This window comes from Podarcis raffonei, chromosome 6 (assembly GCF_027172205.1).
Source record: "Podarcis raffonei isolate rPodRaf1 chromosome 6, rPodRaf1.pri, whole genome shotgun sequence".
In the NCBI taxonomy this organism is placed as follows: Eukaryota; Metazoa; Chordata; class Lepidosauria; order Squamata; family Lacertidae; genus Podarcis; species Podarcis raffonei.
This window is the reverse complement of record NC_070607.1, coordinates 48239495-48253013: the sequence shown is the minus strand read 5'-3', so window position 1 is coordinate 48253013 and position 13519 is coordinate 48239495. Positions and strand designations below refer to the sequence as shown.

The 13519-nt window shown below is 40.9% G+C and overlaps 1 protein-coding gene across 2 annotated transcripts in view; it reads right to left on the bottom strand.

Annotated features, from left to right (window-relative positions):
• Positions 1–12200, bottom strand: part of EIF2B3 (eukaryotic translation initiation factor 2B subunit gamma) — a 79242-nt gene extending 67042 nt beyond the window's left edge. Inside the window, exons 1-3 of one of the 2 annotated variants that reach the window (XM_053392599.1) lie at positions 12075–12200; positions 11240–11396; positions 8865–9004 (exon numbers count right to left, since the gene is read on the bottom strand). In XM_053392599.1, the coding sequence (XP_053248574.1) occupies positions 8865–9004; positions 11240–11387 (288 nt within the window). In that variant the 5' untranslated portion in view covers positions 11388–11396; positions 12075–12200. Of the gene's footprint in view, positions 1–8864; positions 9005–11239; positions 11397–11797; positions 12046–12074 lie in introns of those variants that run through there. The other variant, XM_053392601.1, reaches the window with a different exon arrangement.
• Positions 12201–13519: the final 1319 nt, after the last annotated feature.

The window sequence follows — 13519 nt, the reverse complement described above, 5'->3', positions numbered from 1 at the left end:
CCACTGCTTTTTATGGAAATTGTTGTAAACCACCCTGGAATTTTCAATGAAGGGTGGCATATACAGTAAATGTCTTAATAAACAAACAAAACTGAATAAATAACCAGGATAAAAGGCCAAAACCCATTCTAAAATATTTAATTTCAAGCACAAACTTCCCAGCAGTTTGATTCTCAGGATGGTGATGTTCTTGTTTCTCTTCCCTATAAAAACTGCACTGCCAAAACTAGTTATTTGAAAGCAGCACATGCTACATATGGGGAACACCTGCAACACTCCCCCATACATATCCCTTTCACCCCATACATTTGTGCTTGGGATTCATGCCAGCTTAACAGTGGCTAGACTAAAAAACAGGGAAACCTGTCCATCCATACCAGCAAAGGCTTGCTTTTTGCTGCTAATAACCATGTCTGCAGAGAGCTGAAATGGGGTTTTGGCTGAGGAAAGGACAGGAAAGATGCAACTACACTCTGGTTAATCTAATCATCCCATTCAACCCCTAACTACACCAGAACACTTTCTTTCTCTCTCTCTCTCTCTCTCTCTCTCTCTCTCTCTCTCTCTCTCTCTCTCTCTCTCAGGTCATTCTGGCTATTTAAAATCTGGCATGCTGCAGAAGTGTGAATTAGTTAGAATTACAGGGGGTAGGGTGGGGGAGGAAGAGCCCTGGTGAGCAAATAGTCCCCTTGCCTGCCAGCCAAACATAAATCTGGAAGATTTAAATGCATCTATTAAAGTATTTATGTCCTACCTTTCCATTTGGAAAAAAATATATGCCTAAGGTGGTTCAGATCATAATTTTAAAAAGTCAGAATATAAATACACAAGGGAACAAAGACAGGAAATGCAGATCTTAAAAAATGCCAAGAGGCCAAGCGTTGGTCAGGTAAAAGGCCTACCGGAAAGGAAATGTCTTCATACAGGGACAGAATGTTATCAAGGAGAGGGCCAGACAGATCTCCCTCTCTCACTCACTCTTGTGTGTGCAGGGCAACAAGAACCACAAACAATTGCAGGGATAATGCTCAGCTAAAATGGAATGAAATACATCTTTTAAATCTAGATATTGATGGTATTTGAGTTTGAAGCTATTTTTGGCTCTGTACTTTCTAGATTCCTAGTTGGACACAATACTGCTGCTGCTGCTGCTGCTACTGCTACTAATTTATTATTTATACCCCGCTCATCTAGCTGGGTTTCCCCAGCCACTCTGGGCAGCTCCCAACAGAAGTTGTAAGTTATCACTCATTTTAATATGATCTCACACTTTTGGAGTAATAAACTGATACACACACATGCAAGAACAAAGAACAACGTTATCCTAAAATACAATTATTTGTTTGTTTATCCCCATTTTACTAGTGGTTGGGTTGAACAGACCATTTTCAGCATCAGTGTATTTTCCTCTCAGTTCACTGACTTACCAAGCAATGACTGATGCTTAGGAGGAAAGGAAATGTATCAAGCTTGTTGCGATCTACAGAATTGCAGTAAGTAGGTCAAGAACTCAAATAAAACTTTCCTTCCCACAAACCTCATAATTCAACATGAAATACAAATCCTTCTACGTTTCTTCACAGCACTGACATGGTCTAAGACTTATATAAATCTCATCAATGAAATGTCTATCAATTCAGCAGTTCCCCCAGACCCTCAATATGGGCTGTAGCGAGATCTTTATTCACCCGTTGAGCATCTCACACATCTGAAATAGAACTCTATCTTGACAGTGAAAACTCTCTACATCCACATGAAAAAGCATTTCAATTAATGCATCGTCCTCATCACTAGACTTGAAATGCCTCATACAAACCTACTTCTACCAATAATATCAGAAAACCAAAGACTCATAGGAGGAACACATGGCATGGTTGGTTGCCATGCTCTTAATGCTCCTCCTGGGAATAGGAGCAATGCTAGCATGAGAAGAAAACTCTTCCCACAAGATCTCTGACTTTTCACCAAATGGCACATGTAACAAAGGGAAATGTTGGAAGAGGTCCCTGCTGCGTATGGTAGAAACCCAAACCACATAGAGCCACAGATGTGACCAGGAAGTACAGCTCCTTGACAAATATAGGACAATAGTTCTCCTATTTTCTTTGTCTCCTGCCACACCCTTTTAATTAGGCAGATATAACTGGATCATTTGGACTATTTGGTGAGAGTTTGGAACATGAAGCTAGTATGCTGGAGTATATGCATGTGTTCCCATATACTTTATTTTGTTTTTCCTAAGTATTTCTCATGCTGTTAAGTTCTTCTCCGCCTTGTGTCACTAGCTATACTCTGGCCAGCTATTAAGTTGTAGTGTTACAGCAATGGAAAATTTTTACATTTTCCTTCCTCAATGAGTTCTTAGTTGGGTGATGGAAGCCCTGACTAACACACAGCAAACCAGTCTTCATTATATTTTACCTTCCATTTTTGCTAAGACATTGACTATGAAATAATGTTCTGTCAGATGGACTACCTGGTTTCTCCTTATTTTTTTCAAAGTAAAGTTTTTTAAAAGGCTCACAATTCTTCCACAGATGGAGAGAGAGGGGGAATAATGTCTCAGAACAGCTAAACAAAGACCGAGAATCCAGATCTTGTTTGGTATGTACATCTTTTGGAGCCACATTGTGGAAAGTGTGATGTCACAGCAGTGGTCTGTATGCTGCTGAGGATCACTGATCCGTGTAGTCTTGGATGGAGCAGCTTAGCGCTTCACTTCCTCTGTTGAAAAATCTCCTTTCCAAACACATGATGTAAGAAGGCTCACTGTAACGGCTGGGAGGTGGAATCTGAATCTCTTGTACAGTTGACGAGAACTTGGTGACCATGGAAAGAAAAACTTCAAACTCATATTAGAGATATTTTTGGACTGTTTTGGTGGATTTTTTTTTAAAGTACCATGAATTTCATCTATGAAGAGACAAATGGGACCTTTTCCTCCCTCACTTAGGAGTGAATTTTGAAAAAGATAAACAGAGCAGTTAGTTTTCTTAAAGCATTTCACCAGACTCCTTTAGTGAGGCTGAAAGGACATTCTCTGTACTTTAAGGCTGCAGTGCGTCCCTCTAAAATACAAATAAAAATTGCTTTGCCTCACTTACCTCTCTTGATGGCTCCATGGAGACTCTTGTGCTTTGCATATGATGTTAACACGTTGTATAGAAAAAAAATTAGGATTCAAGGGATTGGCAGTGGAGTACATAACGTAAAAGAGTGGAAATAGCCCAGTTTGGAGCCCAATTCTGATAGTGGAACACATGCGAAAATCATTAGGTCACAAAGTGAAATCTGCATACATTTTTCAGGAAAGAGCCATAAGCAGAAACAGGCAGGAGCCTAACTATCTCTTTGCTAATATTGCATATGAATTCATTCTCAAGTATTGTGGATTTTAGGCAAGAGAAACGCAATCTGAGAGGGCTACTCTGGAAGATTTGGAGGTTAAGTGATATTATGCTTATTAGTTTTTCTAAACAATACAAGTTTCTTTTATGGGCTGTTAATACCAAATTCCCAACACGTGTGATGGGGATACACAGTTGTATTTATCTGCTCTGATGCTATGCAAAGATCTTGATGGGAGACTTGTAGAGTTAGAATCATCAAGGCAAGGAAGATGATGGTCGAAATTCAGTTTGAAGAGAAGCATAATTGCTGCTGTAGAAGAGTAGAAAGCTGGATGCTTGCATATCCAGGGTCTTCAAGGCTCTCATTGAAGCTCTTTAAAGGTGGCATACATTCATTTAGACTTCTTAGGCTTAGAGTTGTCATTATAAAGTCTGAAGTAGTGGAACGTTAGGGTTATAAAAAGAGTGGCGGTGGGAGTCAGCATTCCAGTAATGTATGAGATGGTAGGTAGCACAAGAGAAGTTTGAAGGGTAAAGATGGAAGATGGAGAACCAAGTTACAGTGCTATAAAGTCAAGTGGGTCTTGTGGAGTAGCACTTCAGGAAGGAAAAAACATCTCGGCAGCAGTGGTTTTAATGAAAACTGCTTTTAAATCTCAGAAAACTGAATGATGAAATTGTGTCCAGGTTTAGACTTCCCACTTCCTGCCAGGTGGGAAGGGGGCACATGGAGTGATCTGGGAACAATGCCTCAAAACATAGGAAGGCAATGGATATCCTCCCAGCTCAAAAACATTACTTGTACCGAGAAGTCAAATCTTAGCCCTTCACGTTGAAAACTAATTCTGTTCATAACAGCTGTGGTAATAAAAGTTTCTGCTTCATCACATGGTAAACAGCTATACAAGTCAAATTAAAACATTATAGCCAGAGTACCAGGTGGAACATGTGGATCATTTCATGGCCTAAGGCAGCAATGAGAAACCTGTGACCCTGCAAATGTTGTAGGACTCCAGTTCCCATCAATCCCAGCCACCATGGCCATTGGTAAGATATGGTAAGAGAAGGAGTTCAGCAACAGCTGGAGGGGGCTACAGGTTTCCTACTGCTGGCATAAGGTGACCTAGAATTTTCTTGAATTTACTGAGGATCCAACAGCATAAGTTCCATTGATTTACGATATATATATATATGTATGTATATATCAGGACATTTTATACTACAGGTGTCACTATCATTCACTCACCATTGTAAGAAATTCAACTGTTTTAAAAAATAAAGAGTTAGCCCCATTTTCCATTATAAAAAATATTTGTTTGTCCCAGAGTACTTAATTTGTAATGAAAATAAATTTCAACATACAATAGAGGCATCTTGGCAAAGTCTGGGATCAGAATGCCAATATGATAACAATCACAATCTGCATCTTTAGCTTCTTCACACTAACTCCTTTCCACCCTCTCAGTTAGTTGCCAGTTATGCACTTTTCTATGTTTTCCACTTGCATTACAGATGCTACACCAAATGACTTGCTATGGAATTACTGAAATGGCCAGGACTTCCAGGAATCTCCTTGGGAAGATGGCCTGCATTGTACATTATGATGACTTCAACAGGTTCATGAACCCCTTTAAAAATAAAATAAAATGGAAGCATTCAATGTTACAAAGGCACACAGAGAGCAAGACAACGATACAGAGTGCTAAAACGTCTGCAAATGAAAGCTATTTCTACAGAAGACTTAAACCAAAGATAGACAGCACTGGGCAGCCAATGAACAGAATTCAGTATAGCTTCCAGACCCTCTTCATAGTCCCCAGAGATATTTGTATCTTCCTTTTCCTGTATCATTACCAGAGTAAAACTAATGGAAAAAATTATAATTATTTTCATAAATACAAACAGAACAATGTACCCATTCAAGAACTGCTTCAGTCACAAGAATCTTGGCATTAATTGTATGTATGTAACATTGTAGGTATTAGGGACGCGGGTGGCGCTGTGGGTTAAACCACAGAGCCTAGGACTTGCCGATCAGCCGGTCGGCGGTTTGAATCCCCGCGACGGGTGAGCTCCGGTTGCTCGGTCCCTGCTTCTGCCAACCTAGCAGTTCGAAAGCACATCAATGTGCAAGTAGATCAATAGGTACTGCTCCAGCGGGAAGGTAAACGGCGTTTCCATGCGCTGCTCTGATTTGCCAGAAGTGGCTTAGTCATGCTGGCCACATGACCCGGAAGCTGTATGCCGGCTCCCTCGGCCAATAAAGCGAGATGAGTGCCGCAACCCCAGAGTTGGTCACGACTGGACCTAATGGTCAAGGGTCCCTTTACCTTTACCTTAACACTGTAGGTAATTTTAAGAACCACAGATAATGCTTTCAAAAGCCATACCAGGCAATTTGCTCAGGTGTCTCTCTAAAGTTTACCCTTTTTACAAAGGCTAAGAGGATATCTGAAGGTTACTATAAGGATCTTATTAGTGAAAAGCTCCACCGCACTTCTGAACTTTCGACTATCTTTTTATATACCTTCCCTTTAATCTTGCCTCCTCTCCTAAGCCTCTGAAGAAGAGTTGTAGAGAGGACCAAGAGACACAGAGGAACCTTTAGAAATCAGTTCAGGTGGCTCCCAAAGAATCATTGCAGCTGCTATCCAATGGAGTCTAACATGTGCAGAGTCATGTGAGAATAATTCCTAAACAAAGTGTCTGGTAAGGCACCACAGGGATGTGTATTGCAACATCACTGAAACCCTTGGAAAATTGCTGTGTTAGAACATGGTTGTCTTCTGTTTGGCGTCATCTTGCTGAGGATCTACCATAATTTTTTACATACAACACTGGTACATAATGCACATTTGCTATACTCCAGCCCACACCTGTGACATCATGGCTTATTCTGCTAGGTAGCATGACTTAGGAAATAGGATAAGAATGGCTATGCAAAATATCCTATCTAAACACACAACAAATCTGCAATCAAGCAGAAAATCCCCCTGACTTGAATTAAAGGGAAGAATAGATAAATGTGAGGAAACCACTTGAACTGGGGTAACAAACAATGCACCATGTCTCCAAATGTATGTACCTTTAATGTATTTTTAAGCAAAACAGCTGAGTACACATGAAATTAAATTACATGAAATTAAAAAACATTCTGATTTTTTCTAAGAACACTGAAAAATCACATGCTAAAGGTGACATGGCATTCCCAATCCTGAAATTCTTTTATTAATTATACAAACTAAGATTAAAGAAGGGATTAATGTTTAGAAAAGACAACATTTCTTGGGCAGCTCTGGAACAAGAGCAAGTCAAAATACATCTGGATTGTTTGTTGTGAATCAGTAAGACAGCCAATTCACATTTGTGTTTAAACTGACCAGAGGGAGGGTATTTTATTTGCTGTTTTTAAACATTTTGGATTTTTAATTTTGTTTGAAAAGCATCGCTTTTATTTTAACTGGAATATTTTGAAACTGTGTTTTACAGTCAGTTGGTGGGATACAAATCCAACAAACCAAACTGTTTTACAAGACTTTTCTCCACTTTGTTACTCAGCACCTGGGATGAATTCCAGAATATATCGAGTCCCCATTGTCCGCTTGCCTATTTGAAACCCTCCCTTGTCTGCATGCCTGTTTGAAAAAGATTTTAACCAGTCAAACTGGGAAGGTCTAATGTATGGCTAGAGAAGAGAGAGAAGACAACTGCCAGGAAGTAGCCACCTGAGATTCCAGATTTGAGGAGGCATTTGCATCAGCTGCGTGGGAAAGAGCAAGTAAACCATCTCATTTCAAAGGCAGCTTGTATAGAAGGATATTTCAGCAGATCTTGTACCATTTTAATTACTAGGAAAGGCACTATTTGCCTTTGGCCAGCTTTGCTAAAGGCTATAATAAGACACCACAATCTTTCACATGAGGAAGTAGCACAATAATGGGCAAGGCAACCACTTAAATAAGTAGTTTTAAGATTATGCATAAATATCTGAGAAAATACTTGGTTATTAGCTAGCAATGGTGTTTATGCAATGGAGATTATATAATTGTAACAAAATATCTTACAAGAGGGAAAGTACTGAAGGCATGAAACAGTGTGAAAAAGTTTGGTTTACATAGGCTCTGGTTTGGGTCCCCCCCATCCATAAATCCAAAACATTTTTTACAAAGCTGTTTTACCGATATCTTACACCATGAGAAATACACAAAAATGGTAAGAATCCATCCTTTTTGTTTCTGTGTTTCAAAAGGATTAAGTTTCTTAGAAGAATTATTAGGCATCTGGAGTGAACGTATTTATATTACTCGATTTGGGAATAAGGGTATTAAACAAAACAAATAATGGAATTAATATTTCACATTTATTTATGTATTGCATTTATATCCCACCCTTCCTCCAAGGAGCTCAGGATGGTGTACATGACCTACTTGTTCAAATGTTGAATTATCTTAAAAGATGCTGTGCCCAGGGATTGACTGAAATGAACGGCAAATCTATTCACTGAAACACTGAAATTCACTCAAGTACAATATAATGGAGAAATAGTAAGTTCAAAAACATATCCATGACTTTACAAGGTCTGGCAGATTGCTAAAATTATAAAATTATTGGCTGCATATAGACATTACACTATAGTTCAGTGAGACAAGAACAAGCTGCAGAAAACCTCTGGCTACCATGTTCTGCCCCTGCCTCCCCGCTCTGCTGTGAAGTTGAGATTGGATGCTTTTAGTTGTACAGCAACAGTTCAACCACAGTTTACAGTTTAGAATAATGTTAACTATGGTTCTTTTAAATAAGCTAGTTTTATAACTCATGGCACAAAGTTGACTTGTTTCAAACCATAGTTAGCCACGGTTTGTCAGATTTTGATAATACAGTGGAACCTCGGGTTGCGAACGTGATCCATGTGGGAGGCACGTTCGCAATCTGCAGCGCCGCATCCGCGCATGTGCATGATGTGTTTCGGCGCTTCTGCGCATGCAGAAAGCGTGATTTAGTGCTTCTGTGCATGTGCAAGCGCCGAAACCCAGAAATAACCCATTCCGGTACTTCTGGGTTTGGCGCGTCCGTAACGTGAAAACGCGCAACCCGCAGCGTTCGCAACCCGCGGTATGACTGTACAACAACCACAATAGAAGCAAATGCTCCCAAACTCCTTCTCACAGTTGCACTGGAGAGCAAAGCTTCACTGCAGCTCATTTTATCATACTAAATTGTGATTTAGCATGATGTATGATGATTAAAGAACAACCATTAATCTGATACAGGAAACCTGGATACGGGAAATCTAATTCTTTTCCCCCCTATTTCTTATATTTATTTATTTTTAAGTTTATTTCATTTCTTCATTATAGAAGAATATATATTGTACTAATCATTTCTTCATTATAGAAGAATATATTGTACTAATTGTGTTATTAGCTTTTCCTTATACATAATTGCATTATCCACATCTACTAAAAATTCTGTTAAATGAATAATTTAAAGTAAAATTTTAAAATACAGTAATACCTTTATTTTCTCATGAATATGCCGCAGTGAGTCTGCAGTCCCCATATCGGCATCTTCAGTAATACATACAATATCAAGCTTTAGCTTCGTCTCCAAGTTTAGAACTTTCTGAACTTCTTTTGTTGTAACCACAATGACTTCTAAAGTGCAGAAGAAAATGTTGTATGAGTACAACTATGAAAAGTTCTAACATTATTATGCTCGTCTACTGAACTGAATATGAATCAATCAAAGCTTGTTTTTCCCCAAGACCAGCTGCTATTATGGGAAATCTAGAAAACCTGCTTTTTACTGACTAAAAATGATTTGCATTAGAATAGGTAAATAGTTAACAGTTCATGGAGTTAAGTATTTTATGACATTAGTTTTATATTTGTGACACAGGAGCCTTGCAGACAACAGTCTCACCTAAAGGAGCTCACAATCAAAGTATAAGAAAGTTACCAAAAATGTAAGGAGAACATGAAGAAATAGTAGCACCTCTGCTCAGTGTGGCATTCCATGGACTTAAATGGACACTCAATATTTACATGAACAGATCATGTTTGAAACATGTGACTTTATAGGTACGTAAGAACACCTCACTCTGAAGAGTATCTAGAATGCTTAGTTTGGATGTGGGAAATACAGGTCCAACTCCTCCATTAGGCTATTAATCACACACCTTGGGTAAACCATCAACTCTCAGGGCCACTTGTTAGGGGTGGCAAAACTTGTTGGATAAGTTTGGCTAATGTCTGATCTCTGGCAAGAGTACCTGCATGAGAGGAGCAATTGGAGAACATCTGTTTCCCAGTACCCCACTTTGCAGCTATCACATTTCAGGAGAACAGGGCCAGGAGCCAGATGACATCAATGTTTAATACCATAAGTAGTACCTGGTATTCCAGATTTACTATTGCAGAGGCAGTAATCTACCTATAAATCCAATTTTACTACTGTGAATTGCTCTGAGAACTATTAGGGCAGAAAAGCAGTATACAAACAACAATTTACTATTTGAAAGCTATACCTGGAAAATGTTACCTATGCACTTGGAAGAAAGGTACTGTATAAGCTGACTTTTTCAGCACATTTTTTATGCTGAAAAAGCCCCCCTCGGCTTATACTCGAGTGAGGGTCCTTTCAGGCTGCTCCTTCCTCCTCCTCCGCCTTTGCCGCTGTAGGCGGAGGAGGAGGAAGTGGCAGCCCGAAAGCAGCCCTTTTGGGCTGCTTGTTCTTCCTCCGCCGCCGCCGCCGCCACCAGGTTTGTGGTGTGGTGAACAGGCTTATACTCGAGTCAATAAGTTTTCCCAGTTTTTTGTGGTAAAATTAGGTGCCTCGGCTTATATTCAGGTTGGCTTAGACTCGAGTAAATACGGTACTTTAAACTAACTGCAAGCCACAATCTGGGGAATCATATTAAAATGAACCAAACTATTCTACAGAAATCCAGATTCCGCATAGCTGCCCCATATTAAATAGTCTCTTGAGAGACACATATATTCTTTATATTTAATTGTGGTGGCAACCTAAAAAGATGCATACATTCAATTTTTTTCTGTGTTTTCATCACAGAAGTTGGCCCTACAAGAACCCCAAAACTTTAAACTTTCTCAGACTCAGAAGGCATTTTTGAAACTTGGCACAACAGTTTTAAAACAAAAGATAATGCTGCTGATGTGCACTGTTTTTCTGCTTTCATGCCAAATCCCAAAAGTGAAAAGCAATAAGAATAATTATGGCATATGCATCCCTCTGGATCATGACCATACTATAGAACACTCATATATAATACCAATGCATATAACGCTACACTTAAATACAGGAATTACCAAGCTATATCAGTCACAGGATCAGAATATAAGAAAAGCTTTTCAGGACCAGAACAGAGATCCATCCAGTGCCACATCCTGTTCCACAAAGCAACCAACCAATCACCTCTCTGGAAGCCCATAAGCAAGACTTGAGCGCAATTCTCAAGCAATTCTCCCATTCTTGTTTCCCAGCACCTGCTCTGTTCCTCTGATCCTGGGATCATGACTAGTAGCCACTAATGGCTTTTACTATCCACGAATATGTCTAATTCCGCTTTAAAACTGACTACATTAGAGGCCATCCCCAGATCCTGTGGTAGTAAATGCCATAGTTTAACTATATGTTGTGTGATCCCCTCCCTCAAAAACCCCTTGAAGAGTAGGGTGACAGTTTGGGTTTATTTGGCCTGCATATATGAAGCAAAAGGCTCCAATTTTGCTTCTTCTTTGTAGCTCATTCCTACACCTGCTGCAAACAAGAAATACAATGCCATCTCTCTTTTCTTTCTGATATTATGTGTAATTTGTTCACACTACAAGTCATCTTATCATAGGCATTCTGCAATGTTTGGTGCTCACCTTCAAAACCAACTTGTTCCAGCAGATTGAGTGGGTACCATATTAAGGGTTTGTTGCCAACAGGTAAGAGAGCTTTAGGGATGCTTGAGGTCAGATCCATCATGCGGGATCCACCCCCAACCGCCATCACCACTGCTTGAAACTCCATGGCAAAGATCTGGAAATACAAATTAGAGAGCAATCTAGAAACAGAACCAGCAAATAGGCTGTCTCCTAGGGAAGAAAATGCAGAGCTAGTGTCACCCTGAGGCAATTGCCCCTGAACTTATCTACAGGCTTCTGCACTGCCTTGAAGCACAACCATCACCCTAATCTCTTATTTACGGACAATTAACACGCCCCCAACCAGGCTAAGTTGCTCCCAAAGGATGCCGACCTCAGAGCTGAACTCAAAATTTGAAACACAATGATCCAGTTTATAAAACCAGAGGGGCAGAGCTGAATCTTCTGGGACAGGGCAGGTTGTGGTAACTCGGGGGAAACACACTCTTCATATGCTCAGAGGCTTTACCTTTATTGCTTCATGCTGAATTTTACTTTTGTGTTTACAGTACTTGCCTTACTGGGTTGGCCTGGCGAGGGCTAGAAATTCAGGCAAGCAAGCCAAAGGCGTCCCACAACTGAGCTCTGGTATCAAAGCCTGTTTGCAGCGCCCACGGACTTCAGCCCCCGGCCTCAAAAGCAAGCGAGGCGGGGTGTGATGATGTCCCCTGGCAACTTCGGCCTCTTTTATTATGCTGGATAGCTGAAGATGGCCGAGGTCCCCCTTGCCCAGTGACAGCGAAGAAACCCCCGGTGGGCTCGCCGGGGCTTCGCAGCCCAGCATACCCCTCACCTTGTCACCTGGAAACAAAAGGCTGCCGGTTAGTCCCCTGCCAGAGTGACAAGGAACCAATCGCAGTGACTTCCCCTTCCTTCAGGGTCGCTTCCGCGCCTGCGCCGCCACAACGTGCATAGGCTCGCGCCAGCGTGTTTACCCGCGGAGCGAATCGATGAGCATCCCCTCAGGAAGAGCGCCGAACAACCAATCCTCCTCCTTGCGGGCGGGGAAAATAGGCCGGGAGCGAAGAGTACCGAGCTATCGATTCCCGCAGGGGCAGCAACGCCGAGCTACCGATCTGCAGGTTTCTTTCTGAAGTTCATTCGGATAGGAGCCCATTCGCAGCTGCTCGAAGGAGGGGAGGCGGGTGGGGTGGCTTGCTGCCTCTTGCTTCCCAAAGTATAACTCCCAAAGAATAAAATATCTACTGTTTCTCGTCGGTAAACCTTCGCCCTTGCCCCGTTGTTAAACTGCAGCTTCCACCAGCCGCAGAGCTACAGAGCCTGCGATGGTCAGGGATAATGGGAGTTGTAGTCCAGGAACATCTGGGCTGAGTAAAGCCGGATTCGAATGGGGCAAGTCAATCCGCACAACCTGGCGCGGATTTATCTCTCTCTGTGTGTACTTGCCGTTGACTACTTTTGCCTGATGGGAAGCAGTGAAACTTGAAATCTCACGTTGTTTCAGCTTAGAATATCTGCCAATACAGATAGTGAGTCTGACTGGGTTTTGTCAAAATTGGCTCTGGAAGGCATGCATGTTTCTGAAATGTGAGCTTTATTCCGGCTAGTGGTAACCGAGGTTTAGTGCCACGGGTTTAGTGACAGATACAAATCCAGGGTTGTGGAAAGTTTCTAGCCTTTCTGCCCAGAAACACTGAAATATCAGAGAGGCTTTAAAAACAAATCTGTTGGCTGCTCGCTATTATCATCTCCAGAAAATGAGGTGAAAAATAAGATTCATCTTCAGCTACCGTTTCAGTGTTTTGTTTTGTTGTTGTTTTTGCATCAGTGCATGTACAGAAGGCTTCAGGATGCTGGAGAAGATAGCAAAATTAGAAAAAAGGAAGCATATATACATTGACTCTAAAACAAAGAGTAACAGCACAATATAAAAACAATTTAAAAAACTGGCACAGGAAACTGCAGCGCCAAAGATCTAAAAACTACTAAAAAGACTTTCCTAATAGCCTGTGGGAATGAAAAGGGGTCTACCTGGCACTGAAAGCCCACAACATGAATCAGTGCCACGTGAGCCTCTCTGGGAATGGCACTCCAGAAACATGATTTGGTTGCAGAAACCTTACATAGAAGTTAGATTATATCCTGTCTTTATTGAACATTTACTTTGCTTGAAGGGTGGTATATAACATTGAGCATTCTTCCTGATTTGCCGCTCTGGTGTCTTCCTGTTTCTTTTCAATGCATTTCCCTATCACTTTCCAAATCACAAAAAGTCTA